We start from the raw sequence: 25,823 nt of genomic DNA on the forward strand, positions 1-25,823 counted from the left end.
CATGCACAAAAGGGAGAGGAAGTGAGAAGCAGGAACAAATCAATTTTATCGGGGGACAAAACTTCTTACCCTGACAGTCCACCGCGACTGGCCACGTGCCCTGTGGCTGAGGGCCCGGAGAGGCCCCTCTCAGCACCTGGAAGAGAAGAAAGAGTCTGCAAACACTCGCTTCTTGGAAGTTTCTGGAAAAGCTGGGGGGAAGGGGGGGCGAGCTGGCCCATGGAGAGTTCTGGGACTGGCCAACCCTTCCTGGGAGCAACCCCCGCCCCCCCCCCGCGGGCAGTAGTTAGCCCATACCTAGCCACCTACCGTGCTCCCGGCCTGCCGTGCCTGCGTCTACCATGCCTGGCCAGGCACGCTCCTGGTGCTCCTCCAGCCTCTGACTGTGCTCCGTCCAGTCACGTCCACCCCTGTACCGAAAGGGGGGGGGGGGGGGAAGCAGATACACCCCAGTGTGCCTCTAGAGAAGGCTGTGCCATGGCTTCAGCCTTCACACCTTGTACCGATTGTTTCTGAGGGAAGTGGGCAAAGATGGGAACAGACACTTTTCCAAAGGTACACGCATGGCCAGTAAGCACACAAGAATGTGGTCAGCATCAGTAACATCTCAACCAGATGATTGAGATGCACCCCCATCCCAGCTACGCCATGACCCTTATCAGACAGGCGCTGGCCACGCAGCTCAGTTGGTTAGAATGTTGTCTTGATAAACCAAGGTTGTGGGTTCGATCCCTTGTCAGGCACATACAAGAAAAAATTAATGAATGCATAAATGGGTGGAGCTACAAATTGATGTTTCTCTCTCTCCTTTCTCTATCAAAAAACCAAAAACAAACAAAAAATACAAAAAAGATCAATTTTAGCAGGTTTGCCTCAGTGGACAGAGTGTCGACCATCGGACTGAAAGGTTGTGGGTTTGATTCCAGTCAGGAGTCCAATTCTGGTCAGGGCATGTATCTGGGTTGCAGGCTCAATCCCCGGCCCTGGTTGGGGTGTGTGTGGGAGGCAACCAATCGGTGTGTCTCTCTCATATTAATGTTTCCCTCTCTTCCTTCCACTCTCCCTCTCTCTAAAAAAATCAATGGAAAAATAACCTCAGGTCAGGATTTTAAAAAAAGCAATAAAAAACAACAACAGACTGTAACAAGTGCTGGTGAGGATGTGGAGAAACTGGAACCCTCACACCGCTAGCGGGAACCGAAAATGGGGTAGCCTCCGGGGAAACAACAGCAGTGGTTCCTCTAAAGGTTCACCTTCTAGGGACCATGGAACCAGCAACACCTCTCCTAAGTGTCTAGGGAAGGGGACATATGTTAACAAAAACCTTTACATAAAAGCATAATTCATAATAGTCCCCAAACGGAAATAACCCAAGTGTTTGTCCTTCAACTCATGATTGGATACCTAAGAAGTGATCCATCCATACTGGGGAACATTATGTGACCATGAAAAAGAGTGAAGCGGGAACATTTGAGTTCTAGTTTCCCAGCATATGTCATTAGTTTGGCTCAAATCCTATATAATAAAAGGCTAATATGCAAATCGACCCAATTGCAGAACGACCAGTCACTATGACGCACACCAACCACCAGGGGGCAGACATTCAACACAGAAGATGCCCCCTGGTGATCAGTGTGCTCCCACAGGGAGAGTGCTGCTCAACCAGAAGCCAGGCTCATGGTTGGCGAGAGCAGAGGCTGTGGCAGGCAGTTGGATATCCCCTGAGGGCTCCTGGACTGCAAGAGGGCACAGGCCAGGCTGAGTCACATCCCCTGAGTGTACAAATTTCATGCACCGGGCCTCTAGTAAACTCATAAATCTGAAAAGAAAAGTCAATCTCCAGTAGGACACATATCAGGGGCAACAAATGAATGTACAAGTGGAACAACAATGTTTCTCTCTCTCTTTCAAAGCAATAAATTAAAACAACAATGAATGAAGAAGCACTGTCATTCACTATAACGTGGATGAAACTTGAAATCATGATGCACAGTGAGAGAAGCTACACACAAAAGGCCACAAAAAATTTGACTCCATTTATGTGAAATGTCCAGAATAGGCACATCCAGAAAAACAGGAAGTGGATTAGTGATAGCTAGGGGCTGGTTGAGGGGATGGAAAATGATTTTTTAAAAATATATTTTTATTTATTTCAGAGAGGAAGGTGGGGGGGAGGGAGAAGGAGAGAGAGAAGGAAGAAGGAGAAGGAAGAGGGAAAGGCAGAGAGAGAGAGAAACATCACTGATGAGAGAAAATCATCAATCAGTTGCCTCCTGCATGCCCCCTACATGCCCCCTACTCTACCGGGGATCAAGCCTGAAACCCAGGCATGTGCCCTTGACCAGAATAGAACCTGGGACCCTTCAGTCCACAAGCCAACGCTATGTTGGATGACCAAACCAGCTAGGGCAAGTCTTTTTTGTATGTGTGAAGATATTCTAAAATAGACTGTAATGAACATACTGAAGGCCACTGAATTGTAGATTTTACTTTATTTTTTTAATCCTCACCCAAATATATTTTTCCATTGATTTTTAGGGAGAGGGAAAGAGAGAAACATCGAGGTGAGAGAAACACACTGATTGGTTGCCTCCTGCACAAGCCCTGACCAAGGCCCAGGCCGGGAAGGAGTCTGCAACCAAGATACGTGCCCAGGACCAGAATCAAACCCGGGACCCTTTGGTCCATAGGCTCATGCTCTTTCCACTGAACCAAACTGGCTAGTGCAAATTGTACACTTTAAATGGGTGAACTGTATGGCATGTGAACTATGTGTCAAAAAAGCTATTTGAAAAAGAGCCTGGCTGGTGTGGTTCAGTGGTTGAGCATCAACCAATGTACTAAGAGGTTACTACTTGATTGCCAGTCAGGTCACATGCCCACATTGTGGGCTCTATTCCCAGTAGGGAGTCATGTAGGAAAAAGCCAATCTCTCTTTCTATCCCTTTCCCTGACCCCTCTCTAAAATCAATAAAAACATATTTTTAAAAAAATGTTTCAAACAGAAATTATGTGAGATTAAAATCCAAATATGGTCCCAGTGTGAGGGCACCAGCAGTCATCATGACTGTCCAGGGCCAAAACCGGTTTGGCTCAGTGGATAGAGCATCGGCCTGGGCACTGAAGGGTCCCAGGTTCAATTCCGGTCAAGGGCCTGTACCTTGGTTCCGGACACATTCCCAGTGCAGGAGGCAGCTTATCGATGTTTTCTCACATCGATGTTTCTAACTCTCTATCCCTCTCTTTTCCTCTCTGTAAAAAATCAATAAAATATATATTTTTTAAAAATGACTATCCAGGAATGATAAGACCAAGGATGAATCTAGAATGACAAGTGTACTGGCCACTGGGCTGACAAGTGCTCAGAGGCAAGAACTAGGAATCCACCAGAGCCCCCAACACATCTGTGAGGGCAAATGCAAAACTGCTCCCCAAAAGTGACACCCGAAAGTTTCTAATGCCTGCCAACAGGTGACAACACCCAATCATGCAGTGAGGCTGTTCAGGGCTGTCGACAGTCTGAGAAAGAGAGTTCTCTCATTTATATTCCCACAGGTACTTAAGGAAAATGGTTTAAATGTACACTGAGTGCTAAGTAGGTGGCTCGGGAAAGCACACTTTGCATTAATCTATCAGACTGAACCCCTGAAACCCCAAGAGAGATAAAGTAGAACCTTCTGGTATCCAAGATGCTGGCCTTCAAAATTCCTAAAGAAAACTTTGGGGAGGGGAGGGTGTGGATGTGGGGGAGTAAAGCTTTTCTACTGTCAAGGGCAATAGTTCTCAACCTTTTCAATGCCGCGACCCTTTAATACAGTTCCTCGTGTTGTGGTGACCTCCAACCGTAAAATTATTTTCGTTGCTACTTCATAACTTTAATTTTGCTACTGTTAATGAATCCTAAAGTAGGTATCTGTGTATTCTGATGGTCTTAGGCGATCCTGCTAGCGGTTCTCAATCGCTAGCCTAAGACTCTAGGGGGAGAAATCTAAGGAAGGCTTCAGGGATGTCTCCTTCAGCAGGCAGGGCCTTGTGATACAGATGTTCATAACTGGGGTGATGCAGGCAACCTGGCAAGGTGCACACAGCCAGTTCATTTTCAGAGAGGCGGGCCTCCAGCCAGGGGAAGATGCCCACCGCCATCATGGGCTGCCCACTAACCTGGGTGGAGGTGGTGGCCCCCGGCCCTCACTCATCCTCTTCTCTGAGGCGTAGCCCCCCCAGCCATCCCGAGAGTCCCGGCCGTGGCGCTCTGGTGGTCCTCCGTGGCCGTGGCGGTCATCTGAGTAGTGCTGAAAGGCAGAAGGACAGAGCGACTCTAGCCATCTCACTCCCTACAGGCCTGTACAGGTTCACCTCTGGAAGGCCTGTCAACCTATACACACTGCGGGCTGGGCCAGGGTGTGCCACAGCGCCTCTGGCCACTCTGAGAGGGCCTGCCCAGGCCCATTCTGAATCCTGCTAGCTTCTGGATGCTCTGTTTGCGACCCTGACGATACCTGAGGAGCTCACGGCAGAGCTCTTTGTTCCTTGCTTGAGAACTGAGAGTCCCTACAGCTCTATCACTGGTGCCACACAAAGTGCCAGCACAAGCCTCTCTGGCCCTGTGAGGTCCACTGAGAAAAGTCACTTAGAGTCTTCCTTGCTGATAACAGGAGGTCCCCTTGACTTCCTCCTTTGTCCTCAATCTATGGAGGTGGCACGGCTCCTCAGTAGCTGACACTGGAGGCAAGCGCAGCAGAGAACTTCAGTGCCTTGGCCAACCAGTTCTGTGCTCAGGAATCCAGCACGTCTGGGCCGTGATATGGAGCTGGTCTACTGTTCTTGGAACACACACTACTGTTTGAAGAACTACGTATGCTGCCGATGCCTGTCCCCTGTCTTTCTCCTGGCAGGCTCCCCTATTTTCTGAACTGACACCTTATGCATCCCTCACCAGGTATCAGCAGATTAGAGGCACTGGGATCCACCCCGGAGGCATCTGAAACAGAGGGATTCCCGCCACCACCAAACATGGGCTAAATGACCGCCTGACAGGCCACTAAGCCCCATCTGGGGTACCCACAGTCCCGAGACTCAGAGGCACTCTAAGCAAGCTGGCAACAAGAGCTACTTGCAGTTTCTGCTAGATAAAATGAAACAAGAACAAGCCCTTTGCATCTGAACAAAGCCTCCACTTATCAGAAAACAAGCAATTCTGCATGTTACTTATTCTCCAGAGCGCCGTGCCCCTGCTCCCCCGCCCACCCAGACACAGAGCAGCACCCAATGTCTGGATGTTACTCACCTGTCCGTCTCGCTCTCCCATCACTGTCCTTGAGCCCTCCCTCCTGAAAAAAATAAATAAATAAAAGAATCTAACTCCAATGGCAGCTGATGGTACCATACAACATTTCTACAGGTCCCACAAAAGCCACAATTGGGGTCCTCATTCTATTTCCCCAAGGAAGAACTGCCTCAAAAAAAAAAAAGAAAAAAAAAAAAAAAAAAAAAAAAAGCAGGCTCACATCTTTCCCTGGGGGTGGGAGTAAAGTCAGATCCTAACAAGGTAGAAATATTAATTTTACTGAAATACCCCGGAGGGAAGGGTCTCAGAAGCAGACACCCACGAATGAAGCTAAGGCTTCACTTATCTATGGCCTGGTAACAGGGAAACCTAACCTCTTACTCAACACATTTGATTCACACCAAATCTCAAACCAACTCCAGCCACAATGAATTAAATAAGTAGCTTTTTAGCCACATTTTCCTTTCCCTTCCAGAGAGCTAATGAATGTGAAATGGCTCCAGGATATGCAGCCCAGGGGAGCCCAATGGGATTTCTCTCAAAAAGAGAGAACTCTTCACCTGGAAAGGTGAGGGCTGTCTTCCTAATCTAGTCCTCGTTAAATCAGGCATGGCAAAGAAAAAACACTGGCTGAAAACCCACCCTGACCTGCAAAACACAAACAAGGCCCAGTGAGAACTGCCCCCCATTGTCTGGTCAGTTCTCTCTGTAGTTTGCTGGCAAAGAAACCTACACCTGTCAGTAAACCCTCCTGCCCACTCTGCCTTCACCAGCTTAGGCAGGTCACACCTCTTCAAGAACTGCTTCCTCATCTCTGTATATTATTATTATTATTATTATTATTATTATTATTACTGTTATTAACTAAGGATTTATATACATTTCCTCAGTTCTTCCCGTATATCCTTTTTTAAAATAAATCTTTATTGTTCAACCGGGACCGGTTTGGCTCAGTGGATAAGAGCGTCGGCCTGCGGACTGAAATGTCCCGGGTTCGATTCTGGGCAAGGGCATGTACCTTGGTTGCGGGCACATCCCCTGTGGGGGGTGTGCAAGAGGCAGCTGATTGATGATTCTCTCTCATCGATGTTTCTAACTCTCTATCCCTCTCTCTTCCTCTCTGTGAAAAATCAATAAAATAAAAAAATGTTAAGGGTAAGGGCGAATAAGGACACATGTAATACCTTAATTAATAAAGAAATTACCAGGCTGGGAGCGGCCAGGCCCGCAGCAGCCGGGTCGGGTGCGGCCAGGCCCAGAGCAGCAGCTGCCAGGCTGGGAGCTACCAGGCCCGGAGTCCAGAGCAACTAGGTCGGGAGCGGCAGTGACCAGACCCGGAGCAGCTGGTTGTGGAACGAACCAGAGCAACAGAAGCCAGGCCCGGAGCAGCCAGGCCCGGAACAGCTCGCTCCTCGCCTGCTCCTGCCCAACGCTGCCTCTCAGACATGGCTGGAAACTTTTGTGGGAACTTGAGGGTCTGCTGAATCAAGTGATGAAGGCTTAGATCTGGATGTGTTGAGTTAGTATAGGGCTGGGGTGTTGATCTGTGAGTGCCTTGGGTGGGGCCTGGATGAGGCTGGTTGACCTATTTGGAAATGTCTTTTGTGTGAAATGTATCATTGGGCATGTGGAGGTATTATTGATATGAGAAAATGCTAAGTAACTGATTTACTATCTGAAAAGGGATTTATTATCGGGGAAAGGGAGGGAGGAAGAGACTGAACATAAACTGCACCTATGGATGAGGACAATGGGGGATAGGTAGGGGGCGGAGGGTGGGGTGGGAACCTGGTGGAGGGGGGAAGAAATGAGGAACCTTTGTAATAATATGAACAATAAAGATTGATTTTAAAAAAAAAAAAAAAGAAATTAAAAAAAAATCTTTATTGTTCATATTACAAAGGTTCCTCAATTTTTTTCCCCTCCACCAGGTTCCCACCCCACCTTCTGACCTTTCCCCACCCCCCCATTGTCCTCATCCATAGGTGCACAGTTTATGTTCAGTCTCTTCCCGCACCCCCAACTCCTCTTTTCCCTGAGAATTGTCAATCCACTCCCATTCTTTACCTCTGATTCTATTATATTCAACAGTTAATATTATTCATCAGATTTTTTAATTCCCTTGGTTTTTAGATTCACTTGTTCATAGTTACATATTTGTTGTTCATAATTTTTATTTTCTTCCTCTTCCTAAAGAACCCCCTCCAGCAATTCATATAATTCTGGTTTGGCGGTGATGAACTCCTTTAGCTTTTTTTATTTGTGAAGCTCTTTATCTGGCCTTCGGTTCTGAGTGATAGCTTTGTTGGGTAAAGTATTTTTGGCTGTAGGTTCTTGCTATTCATCACCTTGAATATTTCTTGCCATTCCTATCGGGCCTGCATGGTTTCTGTTGAGATATCAGCTGACAATCGTATGGGTGATCCTTGGGAAACTACCTGCTTTTCTCTTGCTGCTTTTAATATTCTCTCTTAGTCTTTTGCTCTTGGAATTTTATTTATTATTATTTTTTAAAATATATTTTATTGATATTTTACAGAGAGAAAGAGAGAGGGATAGAGAGTTAGAAACGTTGATGAGAGAGAATCATCGATCAGCTGCCTCTTGCACAACCCCTACTGGGGATGCGCCCGCAACCAAGGTACATGCCTCTGACTGGAATCGAACCAGGGACCTTTCAGTCCGCAGGCCAAAGCTCTATACACTGAGCCAAACCAGTTTCGGCTGCTCTTGGAATTTTAATTATGATGTGTCTTGGTGTGGTCCTCTTTGGATTCCTTTTGTTTGGGGTTCTGTGCACTTCCTGGACTTGTAAGTCTATTTCTTTCACCAGGTGGGGGAAGTTTTCTGTCACTATTTCTTTCAATATGTTTTTGGTATCTTGCTCTCTGTCATCTTCTGGGATGCCCATAATTCCAATGTTGGTTCGCTTGAAGTTGTCCCAGAGGTTTCTCACACTATTTTCAACTTTCTGGATTCTCTTGTCTTCCTGCTTCTATGGAGGAGTGTCTCTGGCTCTTTGTGTTCCAAATCTTTGACTTGATTCTTGCAATCTTCCATTCTGTTTTTAGGACTCTGTATAATACTTTTTATTTCAGAGAATGTATTCTTTATTTCTAGTTGATCCTTTATTATTTCTAGTTGATCCCTTTTCTTATCTTCATAGGTCTTATTTTATTGGCCTTTTCTAGGAGATTCTTGAAAAACCTTATAAGTGTAGTTTTGAACTCTACATCCAGTCGCTTTTTGTCCTCCATTTCTTTCGTTTGTGATCTGTTTCCTTGTCTCGGCATTTTCGCTGCTTCCCTGAGTTGGTAGGGTGGGAGGATCAGCTGTACCTATACTAGGAGACAGACTAATTCGACTAGAGTTGGAAAAATGCAAGAGCCTCTGTGCTCAGCTTGGATGGGGCGGAGTTTCAGCCTGGGCTTCCGGTTAGCCCCGCCCTATGAGGTTCCTGAGTCTGTCTTCCTCAGTGTCCTTTGGTACTCGCTGCAAGCACCTCTGAGAGAAAGGTACCCTAGAGTTTCGCCTGCTACTAGACAAGTCTAGTCTCTCCTCTAACGAGCCCGCAACTGGGGTTCAGTGCAGTTGGAGGTGGGGTTAAGAGTAGTCCGGAGCTTATGTCTCCTTCCCGATAGAGCTATCTAGCAGCACAGTCAACAGTCAGTCCTCTGCGCCCAATGTGCACGACTCCGGGGCTCTGCTTTTCGCCGCTCCCCTGAGCTTCCGCCTTACAGCCCAGATTCCCTCTGTATATCTCTCCATCCCCAGGGTCTCACTGAACTGGGGTTCAGTGCTGTCAGAACTGGGGTTTAGCACAGTTCAGAGCTTTTATCTCCTTCTCGCTAGGGAACGCCAGTCGGGCACTCAGCCGCCCCTCCCCTCTGGCTCTGTCCTCTCCGCACACGCAACATGTCTCTGTACCTTAGGCTATTACAGCTCCTCTGATTTTCCTTATGGTTTTCTCTTTCCTTTTTGTTGTAGAATTAACAGTCAGTCAACTTTCCTGTAGTTCTGGATAATGTCCACTTTATATTTTAGTTGTATGTTTTGAAATTGTTGTGTGAGGGTGCAGTTAAGCGGTTACCTATGCCGCCATATTGGTTTCTCTCTCATCTCTACATATTAATTGCTTCCTCGTCCCTATGCAAAAGGCAAAGGGAGCCGAAACCGGTTTGGCTCAATGGATAGAGCTTCAGCTTGGGGACTGAAGAGTCCTGGGTTTGATTCCGGTCAAGGGCATGTACCTTGGTTGCGGGCACATCCCCAGTAGGGGGTTTACAAGAGGTAGCTGATCGATGTTCCTCTCTCATCGATGTTTCTGACTCTCTATCCCTCTCCCTTCCTCTCTGTAAAAAATCAACGAAAAAAAAAAAAAGGCAAAGGGAATTAAGGTGATAGTGAATCCTGGGGGCTGGTGCTGACTTGAGGGACAGGGAGGAATCACCAGGGAGGTGTGAAACCCAGAGCCTGGGCCACCCCCAAGAGAGCTGAGTGTTGGGGAATTCTGAGGCTCAGGTCCTGCCTAGGGCCCCATTCATCCTCTCCCCGCAAAGGACAGTGGATGAAATGAGGTCTGGGGGACCGTCTTGCCAGACAAATCCCGGATGCCATAACTGGCCATGATTCTGACACTTTGCTCAAGGCCCGTTTCTGAATCCCATGTGTGGCTGGTCAAACCCTACCCACTAGCACATCACAAGTAAATCATACATTAAGAGAACAGAGGGAGACCTGTCTCTACTGCAAAAAGGGGGTGGGGGACTGACCTGTCAACCACATGGTCCTGGTACTGGCCTCGGCTTCGATGGTCAAAGTCGTGGAAGCGGTGATCGTACCGAGGGAAATCAGGGCGGTACCTGTCCTCCAGGGCCAAACGTTTTCCTTCTGGCCAATAGGCATCATCTCGCCTGTTTTAAAAAGGAGGGAAATTTTACTTATGAAAGAGAACAAAGGAAAAAAGGGAGTGAAGGTAGGAAGGGGAGCTCTCTCTCCAGACCCAGCATCATTTAAAATGTACTGCAGGGCTAATCGCTAAACATTCAACCACTATCACTTTGATTGGATAAATTAATATTCCCAAAACTGCCAAGAGGCACGAGTATTCTCATCTGACAATTCTGAAAATCGGACCGCTGTCAGCTAATTGTGTCATAACGCTGTTAATACCTTGATCCCCACCTGAGTTCAAATGCAAGTGAAATAAAAATACTTGATTCTTCAAGACTGGTATTCTGAGGTGCCACGTTTTCAGCTTCCCATCTTCTATAACCTGAACCTCCCCCTGAGATTTATGCAAAAGGCAAAGGAATTAGATCGGGTGATAGTGAACTACATACAGCTTAGGACAGCATCCAATTATCTTCTTCCTGATTTTTACCAGAAAACTAGGCTCATGGGTGGTGAGGTAATGGGTGACTGACAATTAAGCAGCTCAGAGAAGCTAGAGACCAATAAGCCTACTTTTAAAACAGAAGGTAATATCCTTCTCCCCAGTGCCAACTCTGTGCCTTTCCCCCTACAAGGACACGACGTGGAGTGGCGGCCGTGGCCAATGAGGGCCTAATGCACGCCTGGTCATCTCCTGCAACAGCACCTGGAGGGTGGTGATGCTCCACCAGGAATCAGTGCAAATAATGGCACAGCCTAAGCGGAAGCATCACAAACCCTTCAGCACTGGAACTATCAAGATTCTCCATGAACTCAGTTGGGGAGAACGTTGCACAGCCAGGAGAGTCTGACATCAAACTACACACACCCCTGGTGGTGAGGGCAACGAGTTCTGGACAGGTGTCCAAATTTCGTGTTAAACAGCCCTGATTCTCCAGCACTCAGATGGACAGCAGCCGAAGCAGCTCCGGAACGGGAGGAGAGGCCACACCTCTAGGCCGCAGGTGGGCTGGATCCTTACCGCCCATCGTCATGGGGCCTCCGGAAGCCCTGCCGCTGCTCATAGCGTAGCTGCTGTAGCTGTTCCTGCTGACGCCGCAGCTCCTCCCGCTCTCGGTGAATGCGCTCCTGCTCCTTCCTGCGCTCCCGCTCCACTCGCATGCGCTCTCGCTCCAGCCGCTCCCGCTCCATGCGCTCCCGCTCCAGGAGGTGACGCTGGCACTCGAGCTCCATGCGCTCCCGGTGCAGCCGTGCCTTCTCCTTCCAGGCCTCCCGCTCCCGCTGCTCGCGCTCTCTGCAGGGACACAGCAAGGCCACTCTGGAGGGAGGCTCCTGGCCACTGAGGCATTGCCCTCCAAGGGGGCCAGGATACCTCCACCTGGCCATTCTGGGTTTCTTGGATGCTCACTGGTTTGGGCCAGGCTATAGGCGGCAGGTGCTTACCCACTCCCACTAAGTTGCTTAGAACAGCCAGAAGCCCCAATGTCCAAACTTTCCCTTTCTCAAAAAAGCAAAGACACAGGTGGGCTGGGAGGGGGACCAGCAAGGAGACAGAGGGCTCAGGTTCAGGCCAGGAGGACTTGGCTCAAAGGCCCCCAAATAAAGGCACACATCAGTAAGGTAGAGAAAAGTCAGAAAAGCAAAGGGTAACTGCTGTGTATACAGAGAAAACCCTTAAGAAGCAATTATGGTAGCTTTCCCCGAGGGTAAAGAGGTACTCTATTGTAGATTAATGCTGTCAATGAGCCCCCTCTTTTCTATATCTTCCCCTTAAAAACACTGTAGTTTGAAATGAGGGTCATTTTGAATAGACCTAGGAAGGTGTGGGGATAGGCAAAGGCTAGTGAGGCGATTGTATGCTGGCCTGGCACCGGAAGCTGGAACCAAGGTCTCATGTCCTGGGTCACGGCACACCAAAAGCTGAGCCGAGACTGGGACCACCCCTCTCTTTGAGAAGAGAACATGCTGTCGCTTCTCTCACTCTCTACCAGTGCCTGGAGAGTCTCCAAACCAAGCAGGAGCAAGCTGGAAGCAAAATACCTCCGAATGGGATCAAAGGGCGTCTCAACGTGCTTTTATTTCCTAAAGTGACAGAGGCAGGAGCTGAAATCACGTGACTTCAGATAAAAGCAAAGGTAGCATAACTTAAGAGGGTTGTATGTGATCTGCTTTAGCTCAAGAAACTTCTCCAAACACCATGATGTAAACCTTTTGTTTCATGGAACAACACTGGAAGGAATGTCAGGGGGCTCTGAATGTCTTGAAATGATATGGCAGAACACAGAAGTGGAAATGACAGGCTTCCTCCAATAGACTATCTTCTTAATGAAAGGTGAGAGGGTAAAGAACATGACTGCGACCCCTGCTGCCGGAAAAGGCCATAACCGCAGACATCCAGGGGTGAAGAGGCCACTCCTGTAACATCGCCAATAAAACTGCCACATTCCTTGGTTGCCTTTAAAAAAAAATCTCACTTATTATTATTTTTAAATCTCACCTATTTATGTACATTTCCAGAGGGAAGACTTAGACCTCGACACCTGGGACCCTTCCATCAAAGCCATCCCTGGGTGAGCTCCACAGGCCAGGGTCCACCGTCAGCCAGAGGAATTGCTCAGCAGAAATGGGCTTTTGATGGTGGGATGGTGAACATACATTCAATATACAGATGATGTACTGTAGAATTGTATGCCTGAAACCTATATAATTTTATAAACCAATGTTACCCAAATAATTCAATTTGGAAAAAAAAAAGGGGGGGCTTTTGATGAATATCATACTGTCCCTTTGGCCCCAGGGGAAACACACAAGATGGCCTGCAAGCCCAGGCTACAGAGGAGACTCACTGGGGAGAAAGGACAACCATCCCCAGAGCAGACCAGCAGCCTGCTCTGCCCACTCACCGCCGCCTCTCCGACTCTCGGATTTCCCGCTCCCACTGCCTCTGGCGCTCTCGCTCCCTCTGCTCTTTGATTTTGTCAAATGATAACATGTCTCTCTTCTCTTTGCTTTCGGATTTTCGATCCTGACTCTTGGAGCTCTGTTCACCAAAATTGGTTGATTAATGTCAGAAAAATGATTACAACAAATTCACAATGAAAGTGAAATACACATTATCTGGATTAAGCTAAGATTCTTCTGTGGCACTCAGATTACATGGAGGCCCCAGCACAGGCCGCTTCATTTCACATCCCAGTCACACTGCTCACCCCATAATCTGTCTTTAATTTTTCTTTAAATTGCTTTTAGAGAAGTGAGAGAAAGGAGGGAGGGAGGAAGATCAATTTGTTGTTCCACTTATCTATGTACTCACCTGTTGATTCTTGTATGTACCCTGACCGGGGATCAAACCCACCACCTTTGTGTGTCGGGACGATGCTCTAACTGGCCTACCGAGCTAGGGCCCTCTAGTCTGGCTTTTAAACCTTGTAAGCAAAGGATATTAAGGGAAGAGAAAAGATGGGATGGAACCTGAGGAAACCTGCAGGCAGTTTTTCTAGTGTAGCAGAGCCACATGGCCCCTTCATTCACTGGGGGGGAGGGGGCAATTGTTTGGACAGTAAGATGAAGGACTACATCTTTCACTTCTCAAGTGCTAAGTCAGGGCTCAAGCAGGCAGCCTTAAAACAGAATACAGTACAAGGTACTGTACTGTAAAGTTCACTCCCAATAATGTAGATAAGATTAATGGGTGACTTGCCTATTCTGTTTCCGGCATAAGGTAGAAAACAATGATGGACAACTAACATCTTTAAGGCTCTCAGAGGCTGAGACACCCAAGACTGGCCACCAATCAGACGCTCCCAGGAAGCTTTCACATATCCCAGAACCCAGGGCCTCCTACACAGGACAGGGTCTGGGACACCACATTTTTAAAAAGCTCCTCTGCCCTGGCCGGTGTGGCTCAGTTGGTTAAGGGTGTCATCTTGTACACTAAAAGGTTGTGCTGGTTCAATTCCTGGTCAGAGCACATACCTGAGCTGCAGATTCAATCTCTGGTGGCAGCATGCAGGAGGCAGCTGATCAATGTTTTGTTCTCACATAGATGTGTGTCTCTCTCTGTCCCTTTTTCCCTTCCTCTTCCTCTAAAAATCAATTAAAAATCTTAAAAGAAAATGCTGTTCAGCTTAATTTCTTAATTAGCACACACAAGGGGTTTAAAAAAAAAAATCAATGAAGACAAAGCTACTTGGAAAGAAGATGGGCAAAGATTAGAACCAGCTCTTCTACTAAAAAAAGATTGTGGGGGCTGGGGGAATAGAGAGGGACATTCAAATAGAAGACAGATGCACCCCCAAAACATCATTCACCTATGAGACGGGCAGAGCTTAAAGTGTAATCACACACTCCGCAGATGGGAATGAGGAGGGACAGCCACCCTAGGTTCTGGGGGAAGGATATGATCTAGTGCAGAGACCAGCAGGCACTGCAGTCCTCAAATTGTACTCCTGGTCATAACATGGCCTCGCCACCTACTGGTGATTCGGCTAAAGCTCTGCACCCCAGGAATGGCAGCATCCTCTGTAACTTTCTGAAGGCCACCTGATAACATCCACCACAAAGAGCAACACACATACACCTTTGGACCTAGCAATCCCACTGACAGGTGTTTGCAAGTCTGCCAAGAGGCAGACATAGGAAGGCTGCCCACAGCAGTTTTCAATAGCATGACATCTACACTAGCAATTAAATGTTTTAGCACTGCACACACACTGTACGTCGACATCACCTTGCTGGCTTTGATATTGTGCTACAGTTACAGGAAATAATACCACTGGGCAAAACTGGGTGACGGACACATAGGACCTCTGTCCTATTCTTTACAGCTCCCTGTGAATTTACAATAATTTCAAAATTAAATTAGAAAGTAGCACTGTATATCTCAGTATGTTATGCACAAAAGGTGTCCAAGAGCAAGTCATCTGAACCCATACGTGGCGGTGTTTCAGAGCACATACAATGTGTTGTGTGTGCCGAAACCAGTTTGGCTCAGTGGATAGAGCATCGGCCTGCGGATTGAAATGTCTTAGGTTCGATTCCAGTCAAGGGAATGTACCCTGGTTGCGGGCACATCCCCAGTAGGGGGTGTGCAAGAGGCAGCTGATCGATGTCTCTCTTTCATCGATGTTTCTAACTCTCTATCCCTCTCTCTTCCTCTCTGTAACAAATCAATAAAATATATTAAAAAAAAAAAAAAAAAGAAGTGTGAGGAGCCCACGCAGAAAAGAGGCTTCCATTGTGCTTATGTTGTGCCTTCTTATAATATCTGAATGCTTTAATCACATTTACATCACTACTACATCTTTTTTTTTTAACATCAGTTATCTGAGTGGTAAGTTTATGGGTCTTTTTTATTTATTTCTCTGTATTTTATGATTTCCATGTAGTCCATAGAAAAAATGGCATTAGGAACTGCTCTCTATAAAATTTAAATGTTAATTTAAAATTTAAGTCTTAACAACACAAAGTATTCTTGGGTGAATCATAAAAAGTGTATTCACTGAAAAAGTGTTGCTCTCCTCATTAACATATTAGCTAGAATCTTAATCTGGGAAACAGATAAAATGGAGGTCGCTAGCTTGTCCACCTATGTGCTTAAGTTAATAAGCAATGTAACTTCTTGTTTGATAACATGACAGTCAGTTTTAGAGTGGACTCCACTTTTCTTTTTGGTTAATTTAATAGAAAATCAACTAAAGAAAATGAATAAACTGCTATTAGATTAGCCAAAAGAGTAGAAGCTGCCTCCGATTTGGAAAGCCTGGGTGTTGTCCTTCCAGCTCTGTCATTGGCAATCAATTCTCCTAGAACCATGATTGGCAAACTACGGCTCACGAGCCACATGCGGCTCTTTGGCCCCTTGAGGGTGGCTCTTCCACAAAATACCACAGCATGGGTGAGTCTATTTTGAAGAATTGGCGTTAGAAGTTTAAAAAATCTGGCTCTCAAAAGAAATTTCAATCATTGTACAGTTGATATTTGGCTCTGTTGACTAATGAGTTTGCGGACCACTGTCCTAAAAGATGGCATAACCTGACAAAGAATCAAAGAAGGGCAAACACATTTCTGGAAAGCAAACATGGATAAGCACTGTTCTGAAGTAAGTTCGAGAATCTAATTTCATGTTTCTATGCATAATCTAAAGAGTTAACAATATGCCTCCCAAGGACTTCAAAGAACTCTTAAAAATTTTAAAGGCAGAACAATGTTGTTTCCATAAATGCAAATAAAAAACGACTGGCCTTGAGATGGCAGAAGCAATACTCACTCTTTCTTTTGACCTGCTTGTGGTTTTCACACTAATGACAGGCTCTCCTTTTGATTTATCCATTACTACCGTCCGTTCCATTCCTCTGCTTCCTTCAGGAAAAAACACAGCAATCTGTGAAAATGTGCTGATGTACACAGGCCAGCTGGGGGCTCTTGCCGCCCCTGCCCCGCAGCTGTCAAGTGACTAATGCTAATGCTAAAGCCTTTGTGTCCTGTCCCTGTCTTCATGATGATATAAAAGTTGATGTTTCTCTGTCTTTCTCTTCCGTCCACTCACTCAAAAACCAAAGGAAAGAGTATCCTCTAGCAAGGATTACGAAAAAGAAGCACTACCAATAGGACTACACTGGGCGGAAACATGTCTTTGCTCATCTAGAATGGACTTGCCTGCATCTTACAACTTAAATCTGAGACAAAGTGCATTCTGCAACATGTACACGAAGACATTCCACCTGTAGGCTTGTGTCCTTTGCCCCTCATACTCAATCCTAGTGGCTCCAGGATAACCAATTTCAATTTTTATTCCTACCACACATTGTGGGATGCTCTGCATAACCCAGGCTCTTGTGCCTGAATTAGATACTGCTGGCTCCGAGGAAGCCCCTCCCCACCCCCACGAGTGGGCTTCCCTTCATCTGTCTGTAGCAATAAAGGTTCTACACCAATTCTTCCTCTTCACAACAAGCTAAGCAGGCTCTAACTGCCAGAACCACCATGGATTTAGGGAAATTTGCAATACTCCAGGAGCATTTTAAAAACACGTTCCTCAGGAGACTGCTGGCAAATTACCCCAATGATTAAGATCTAACTTGTAATGCACTGCACCAAATCCCAATGCTCCAGATGGTCAGGTTTTGTTTCTGGTTTTCTTTTTTGAGAAGGGGAGGGGATGGATATTTGTTTTGTTTTTTTGTTTTTTTGGTGTTCTTTTTTTTTTTTGTTGCCACAAAACATTCTGTGGAACCTCACGCAAATATGAAGATGCTGAGTGAAAGAAATTTTTATAAAATGACAACAGAGGTGGCACACTATAAGTACAACCGCTCCTCCACAGTCTACAGACATGAGATTTTCATTTTCTGTTTATCATTTGATCTGGCTTTACCATACAGGCAAGAAAAATAAGATTACACACGTATAGAGTTGTACTAAATTAGTTACAAGAACTAGGACACCCCCTTGGCAAACCCCCACTCTTTTCTGTTAAAGACTCAGAAAAAATAAGAACCCAGGTCACTGAGCTGCCAGTAAAGCTAAATCACTGACCAGAACATCTCTGCATTCTGCTGTTGTGTAGAAACTCCTTTAAGCCACCTCATCACCTGAGGCTCTGTTGCTTTAATGGCTTTTTAGAAGCAGCAAAACTAGGCAAAGTCACTAAAAAGCTCGCTGCACTTACTTGATCTACTATGACACCCACCAGCCCATTGTGAACGACTCTTCCCCCCTCAAGAACACCTAGTCTCTAATCACCTGATTTGGTGACTCTGGATCGATTTGTAGTTCCTGGTTTTAGCTCGTCTTCGTCTTTTTCTTCCTTTTTAATGTCTTCAGGCCTTTTCGCCTCCTTTTTCTCCATCTTCTCTTCCTTCTTAATTACAGTTCTATGTAAAAACATGGTTATCAAACTTGAGTTCCTGAGTCTCTAATAGGAGCAGTCTGCTCGCACAGATTGATGCACAAAACCAACCAGGCCAGCAGCAAATGGATGGGGAGAATTATTTGAAAACTGATAATATTCCCCTCTTCAGACACAGCCCCTATTCCCACTTAAGTTATCTGTCACATCTCAAAATATGCAGGAGAAAACTGCAAGCTCATGAGGATGTTTTCCCAAGATGCTAGAAGCACTTACATATATGATAAGTATGCACATATACATGATGGAAGAATGCTTGTGAAAAACTGTTTTCAAATGTCTCATTTTGAAACATTTTGTATATGTGGAATATTAAGTTTTGTTGGAAAAAATTTTCCTCAAATAGGTATTGTATGATATAGAATGGAGGTACACTACCAGGAACAGACATTCCTACAACATGAAGCAGTGAGCCACCTGCCCACTAACACTTGTACCTGGCAATATCTGCATACTTGGAGGAGTTAAAATGCTATTAGCCCAGCAAGAGTGGTTCAGTGGTTGAGCGTTGCCCTATGAACCATGTCACATTTTGATTCCCAGTCAGAGCACATGCCCGGGTTTTGGGCTCAATCCCCAGTGTAGGGCATGCAGGAGGTACCGATCAATGATTCTCACTCATCATTGATGTTTCTATCTTTCCCTTCCTCTCTGAAATAAAAAAACATATTTAAAAATAAAATAAAATGCTGTGTAATATGTCAGCAAATATGAAAACTAACATTTCAACCAAAGGCAGTTCTGGAGTAGAGGGAAAATCCAAGATGGTGGCATAGGTAAACGCCTAACTGCAGCCTCACACAACAATTTCAATAAAATACAACTAAAATACAAAATGGACATTATCCAGAACTACAGGAAAGTCGACTGACTGGAAATTCTACAACGAGAAGGAAAGAGAAAACCAGAAGGAAAATCAGAGGAGATGTAAAAGCCTAAGGTATGGAGACACGTTCCGTGCAATGGAGAGGACGGAGTCGAAGAAGAATGTGGGTGAGTGCCTGGCTGACGTTCCCTAGCAGGAAGGAGATAAAAGCTCTGGACTGTGCTGAACCCCAGTTCCGACAGCACTGAACCCCAGTTCTAGGCCAGACCCTGGGTACCCAGGCTCATACAGAGGAAGCCAGGGCTGTAAGGCAGAAACCCAGGGGAGTGGCGAAAGGAAGTCCCAGAGGCGCGCACATTGCGCACAGAGAACGGACAGTTGACTGTGCCACTGGATTGCCCTAGCAGGAAGGAAACAAAAGCTCCAGACTGCTCTGAACCCCACTTTCAATCCCACTTCCAACTGAACTGATCCCTAGTTCCAGGCTCACTGGGGGAGAGCCTAGACTGTTTGGTAGTGGGCAAAACTCTAGGGCACCTTTCTCTCAGAGGTGCTTGCAGCGAGTACCAAAGGACACTGAGGAACACTGAGACTCATAAGCCTCATAGGGCAAGGCTCTCGGAAGCCACGGCTATAGGCTCCACCCTGAAACTCCGCCCCATCCAAGCTGAGCACAGAGACTTTTAAGGCTAGTAACTCAGGGAAGCTGCGAAAATGCCGAGACAAGGAAACATCACAAATGAAAGAAATGGAGGACAAAAAGCGACTGGATGTAGAGTTCAAAACCACGCTTATAAGGTTTTTCAAGAATTTCCTAGAAAAGGCCAATAAAATAAACGAGACCTATGAAGATATGAAAAAGGATCAACTAGAAATAATAAGGGATCAACAAGAAATAATAAGGGATCAACAAGAAATAAAGATTACATGGTCTGAAAATAAAATATTATACAGAGTCCTAAAAACAGAATGGAAGATTGCAAGAATCAAGTCAAAGATTTGGAACATAAAGAGCCAGAAGACACTCCTCCTCAGAAGCAAGAAGACAAGAGAATCCAGAAAGTTGAAGATAATGTAAGAAACCTCTGGGACAACTTCAAGCGAACCAACATCAGAATTATGGGGGTCCCAGAAGAAGATACCAAAAACATACTGAAAGAAATAGTGACAGAAAATTCCCCCCACCTGGTGAAAGAAATAGACTTAGAAGTCCAGGAAGCGCACAGAACCCCAAACAAAAGGAATCCAAAGAGGACCACACCAAGACACATCCTAATTAAAATTCCAAGAGCAAAAGACAAAGAATATTAAAAGCAGCAAGAGAAAAGCAGATAGTTACCTATAAAGGAGCACCCATACGATTGTCAGCTGATTTCTCAACAGAAACCATGCAGGCCAGATGGGAATGGGAAGAAATATTCAAGGTGATGAATAGCAAGAACCTACAGCCAAAGATAATCTATCCAGCAAAGCTATCACTCGGAATCGAAGGTCAGATAAAGAGCTTCACTAATAAAAAAAAGCTAAAGAAGTTCCTCACCGCCAAACCAGAATTATATGAATTGCTGAAAGGGGTTCTATCGGAAGAGAAAGAAAATAAAGATAAAAATTATGAACAACAAATACGTAACTATCAACAAGTGAATCTAAAAACCAAGGGAATTAAAAAAAAAAAAAAATCTGATGTGATGAACAATATTAACTGGTGAATATAATAGAATCAGAGGTATGGAAGGGGAGTGAACTGACGATTCTCAGGGAAAAGTGAACTGACGATCCTCTCTGGGGTGTGTGGGAAGAGACTGAAGATAAACTGTACACCTATGGATGAGGAAAATGGAGGGTGGGGAAAGGACAGAAGGTGGGGTGGGAACCTGGTGGAGAGGAACAATGTGTGTGTGGGGGGGGAAATGAGGAACATTTGTAATAATATGAACAATAAAGATTAAAAAAACAAAACAAAGGCAGTTCTGTCTTTTAGAGAGAGAGGAAGGGAGAGGAAGAGATAGAAACATTGATGAGAAAGAAACATGGATCAAGTGACTCCTGACACCCTCTGCTAAAGATTAAGCACAAAACCCAGGCATGTGCCCTGATGGGGAATTGAACCAGCGACTTCTTGGTGCATAGGTGGATACTCAACCACTGAATCACACCAGCCAGGCCAGTTTTATTTTTATATTTTTACTAGAGGCCTGGTACACGAAATTTATACACGGGTAGGGTCCCTAGGCCTGGCTCGTGATCAGAGGCTATCTGTGGGGCAATTGGTGGGGTGATGTAACTGAGAAGCTGGTGAGGCTGTTTATGCAAAGGACACGTGCTTGTTTCCTGAGTGACCCTATGGCTGCCACCTGCCCTCCTCCCAGCCATCATCCCAAGAAAAAGCATTTAAAAATTTACTTTAGCCAAAACTGGTTTGGCTCAGTGCATAGAGCATCAGCCTGCGGGCTGAAGGGTCCCAAGTTCAATTCCAGTCAAGGGCACATGCCCAGTCAACGGCACATCCCATGAGGAGCCATGCAGAGGCAGCCAATCAATGATTCTCTCTCATCATTGATGTTTCTATCTCCCTCTCCCCTCCTCTCTGATTATCAATTAAAAAATATTTTTTAAAAATTACTTTACTTTTCAACTTTGATCTCCACAGGATGATGTCTATCAACACTAGATACTTTTTCCTTCTTCACTTCACACTCCTTTCTGTCGGACAGCTTTTTCCCAGCAGGTTCGTTTTTGGCCTAAAAATATAATGCAGATAGAAATGGCTCATGGACTAGGTCTTCCCCCAGGTAAAGTCCATGAGAAAGAACAGGCAAGGACTGCCTTACCTTCTCTACGGAGATCATTCTTCCATGAAGCTCAGTTCTGTGGAGGTGGCTGATACATTTTGTAGCCTCATCAGATGTAGACATGGTGACAAAGCCGTAGCACCGAGCCCCAGGACTGCGGGCATTGGTCACCACTTTGGCGCCAACAACCTTCATGGGAAAGGGCACTCTTATTTTCTCATACAAATAATCACACAATGTAAAAAATTACTAGCAGTTAACTGATCATCAAAATCATTTTCATTAGACATTTGGTATCTTTCATCTGGCCATCAACATAAAATGTTCCCAAACATTATCCAAAATCATGGCCAAAAAGAAAACAAAACCCTTTGTCCTTTTGTGTAGTGGCACTTTGAGTCTTTTATGCCATGATACTGCAGCAGGGTCAAGAGGATTTTATGGAAAATTGGGATAATTCCCATGACCATAGCTAAATAAATATGCATAAGTAATAAAAAAAAATCATTTATAGTCGTTTTTACTTCTCCAGGATTTGTCAGGTCTTCCTAGTTATTAAAAATAATTGACCTATCAAAATACAAGTGCTTTTGATACAAGATCAGCTCTCCAGTGACGAAAAAGAAACAGGGAGAGCTAAAAAGAGTTGAAAACTTGTTAACGAAAAGCCCTTCCCGCCGAAGCCGGTTTGGCTCAGTGGTAGAGCGTCGATCTGCGGACTGAAAGGTCCCAGGTCAAGGACATGTACATTGGTTGCGGGCACATCCTTGGTAGGGGGTGTGCAAGAGGCAGCCAGTCGATGTTTCTAGCTATCTCTCTCCCTTCCTCTCTATAAAAAATCAATAAATTAAAAAAAAAAAAAGCCCTTCCCACTCAGATCATTTTCTCTAATTCCATTCTATCCATGGACAGCTGAGGGAATATATACTCAGAAATGCACCCCGATCCATGTGAACCAAGGCTAGGAAACTTAGATGCAGAGAAACTTCCTTTTAGAGCCAGCACAGAGAACCAACCATTAACTCTCCTGCTACCTGAAACTAAAAAACGGTAGGAAATGTAGGCAACAAGGGTTTTCAGACACCACGCACCAGGCTACACAGGATGGAGACACCTGCAACAGTGGAAACAGCCTTATGGTTGCCCGTTCTTACTGCCTAGATGTGTAGGCCCTGGGCAGGGAGGAGGAACTGAGGGGGCTGGTATCCCTGAGATGAGCACAGGTCAGAGTCTGAGGAGATAAAAGCAGTGACCAATCATAGTACCACACGGAGAGACACGTAAGACAGCTGCAGAGAATTTCAGAGTCCTCCTGAGTGGCGCATATGTGTGAGAAAACCACCAAGGCTGGGGAGATGACCACCTAAGAAGCAGAAGGAACAATCCCCGGGGCTCGCTCAATGCTACAAGGCCCACTTCCCCCAGAATGAACCCAAGGGCTGGACAGAAAAGCCTGTAATTCATGGGCATTGGGCTGAGTGCTCAGAAGGATGCTGCCCAGGAGCGGATGAAGCTAGCCCTGAGCTCTGGCCTGATTAACAAACTTAACAGCAGGCCTCTGCACTGATCAAGCAAGTGACTGAACTGTGCCCCAGCAAAAGCTCAGGGACATTTGCAGGGATATAAGAATAACTAGCTCACAAGGTAAAAGTCACAATGCCTGGTATCCAATAAAAAATGATTGGGTTAGCCTTAGCTGGTTTGGCTCAGTGGATAGAGCACTGGCCCGCACACTGAAGGATCCTGGGACAAAGGGAAAGAAGCCTCTGCTGAAGACACAGTGCCGGTTCTCAGAGCAGAGCAGCTTTGCATTCTTACTTCTTCTGAAGCTCAAGGGTCTTAGCCAATTATGGGGCCATTTGATCTTTCCATTAAACTAATAATCCTTGCAAGGGCATCATTTCCAATGACAGTTAAACCGAAATAAGGGCAGGTACCATGAGAAGCTGTCTCCCCACTCCTTCCCCTTGCACTCTGCCCTGTAGCTTTGCACAGTAGCCTTTGATGAGTTCATCCAAATTATAAAGCCTTGTCCCACCACTGGGCCTTCCTTTACCCAGAGCTGAGTTCCACAGGCATGCTGAACTCCAATCATTCAGGTCTTGCCCTAAATATGGCTTCCTCAGCAAGCTTTGCTGAACCAACCACCCAAATCTAAATTAGATCTCGTACCATATGATTGCATGCTGTAATTTTCCTTAACATATTTGTTCAATGTGTTGTATGTGTTTACTTTGTAAATGATTTTCCTACCAGTCTGTAAGATCTATGACAGGGAACTTATATGTTTGCTTAGGCTTTATAATCAGTACCTGAGTTCAGAAAGAGGTCAACAAAATAAGTGAGGTTACGGCTGAATAGTTTTCCAAGACCTTTTGAATGCATCTTCTGGATGCATATTGCCTAAATTACTAATGTATTCACCAATACCTACTTGGGTGACATGGATCTGAGCAAAGATATGACTGAGCGGCCAGGAGAGTCAGCCTCAGGAACTCTGCCTAGAATCCCTGCAAGTTCTCAACTCCTCGAGGCACTGTCCCCTACCTCCCCCTCAGAGGGCCACTTCCAACAGGCACCTGGAGACCAGGGCAGTCTCTATGGCTTATAAAAGGATTGCCTCGTCTCCTAATTCCAAAGTAACAGAATAATTTTCACTTTAAAAGTCCTTTAAGTTCCTTAGAAAGTTTTATAACTATTATTTTCTGCCTACCCCCAATATCAGCATATTAGGTGATTTATTTGTAAACCTCCAGCACATTCTATTTTTAAATTTTATACTTAAGACGCTATTCTTACTAATAAAAGGCTAAGTGGTCCTCAAGCCGTGATGCCCTCAGGCCATCAGAAGAAGGCTGTGCCCACAGTGGGCATGCGCAGGTGGGCGGGTGGGCTTGACGCTATGTGAGCAGCACTGAGCCTGCCTGTGAGTTCAGCCTCCTGGCTCTGCACAGCATGTAGGCAGGGCCCCGGCTCAGGCCTACCTTTTTGCGGCAATCAATGGCGGGGCTACTGCACTGCCTGCACTGTGACAGGGCACAGGCCAGGCTGGGGGATACCCCCCTCCTCAAGGGTACGAATTTTGTGCATTAGGCCTCTAGTAAGATATAAAAGGCAACACTTAACTTATTGTTAGGGAAAAAACCCTCAGCATGCCAGCTTTAAATTTTTTATAAGCCAAAAGATATAGCAGTTTCTTGAAGAGAGGTTAGAAAGAACCACAAGAACATTCAGATTGTAGATATTTACACAGGTTTCCTGCAGAGTGTTCTACATCATGATTATCTGGTTTGTCTGTTAACCACTCTCAAACAGAAAAAAAAGGCACACTAACCAAAAACAAGGTAGGTTTTCCCCCTTGAGAATTTCCTCCTCCAGTCTTTTCTTAAATGATAAATGACCAACAATAAAATTAGCATGAAGTAGGGTTCTAAACTCGAGTATATATTTTTACTAGAGGCCTGGTGCATGAAATTCATGCACAGCGGGGAGCGGGCCTAAGCTGGGAGTTAGACATCCTTAGAGCTGCCACTGAGGTGGAGGAGGCTCCCACCACCGCAGTGCTCACCGGCGGTGAGCCAGATTTCTGCTGACTGGTCCCCCTGCTCCCCGTGAGAGCGCACTGACCACCAGGGGGCAGCTCCTGCATTGAGTCTGTCCCTGGTGGTCATATGCATCATAGCAACCAGTCATTTTGCTGTTCAATTTGCATATTAGCCTTTTATTTTTATGGATTGATTTCAGAGAGGAAGGAAGAGACAGAAACATCAATAATAAGAATCACTGATTAGCCGAAACCGGTTTGGCTCAGTGGATAGAGCATCGGCCTGCGGACTGAAAGGTCCCAGGTTCGATTCCGGTCAAGGGCATGTACCTTGGTTGCAGGCATATCCCCAGTAGGGGGTGTGCAAGAGGCAGCTGATCGATGACTCTCTCTCATTGATGTTTCTAACTCTGTATCTCCCTTCTTCTCTGTACAAAATCAATAAAATATATTAAAAAAAAAAAAAAAAAGAAGAATCACTGATTGGCTGCCTCCTTCAGGCCCCCTACTGGGGTATGAGCCTGCAAACAGGCAGGTGCCCTGACCAGGAATTGAACTGTGACCTCCTGGTT

The 25,823-nt window shown here is 45.7% G+C and overlaps 1 protein-coding gene across 2 annotated transcripts in view; it reads right to left on the bottom strand.

The window, feature by feature from the left end:
* LOC311622459 (scaffold attachment factor B2-like) overlaps window positions 1–25,823 on the bottom strand; it is a 39,885-nt gene that overhangs the window by 616 nt on the left and 13,446 nt on the right. The window contains exons 10-20 of one of the 2 annotated variants that reach the window (XM_084883669.1): window positions 21,747–21,896; window positions 21,544–21,656; window positions 17,924–18,054; window positions 16,449–16,540; window positions 13,084–13,220; window positions 11,202–11,474; window positions 10,060–10,200; window positions 5,288–5,330; window positions 4,162–4,292; window positions 310–410; window positions 70–136 (exon numbers count right to left, since the gene is read on the bottom strand). In XM_084883669.1, coding sequence (XP_084739795.1) covers window positions 70–136; window positions 310–410; window positions 4,162–4,292; window positions 5,288–5,330; window positions 10,060–10,200; window positions 11,202–11,474; window positions 13,084–13,220; window positions 16,449–16,540; window positions 17,924–18,054; window positions 21,544–21,656; window positions 21,747–21,896 — 1,379 coding nt within the window. Of the gene's footprint in view, window positions 1–69; window positions 137–297; window positions 411–4,161; window positions 4,293–5,287; window positions 5,331–10,059; window positions 10,201–11,201; window positions 11,475–13,083; window positions 13,221–16,448; window positions 16,541–17,923; window positions 18,055–21,543; window positions 21,657–21,746; window positions 21,897–25,823 lie in introns of both variants that reach the window. The other variant, XM_084883668.1, reaches the window with a different exon arrangement.

Source organism: Pipistrellus hanaki, assembly GCF_964339955.1.
Source record: "Pipistrellus hanaki genome assembly, chromosome: 5".
Classification (NCBI taxonomy): Eukaryota; Metazoa; Chordata; class Mammalia; order Chiroptera; family Vespertilionidae; genus Pipistrellus; species Pipistrellus hanaki.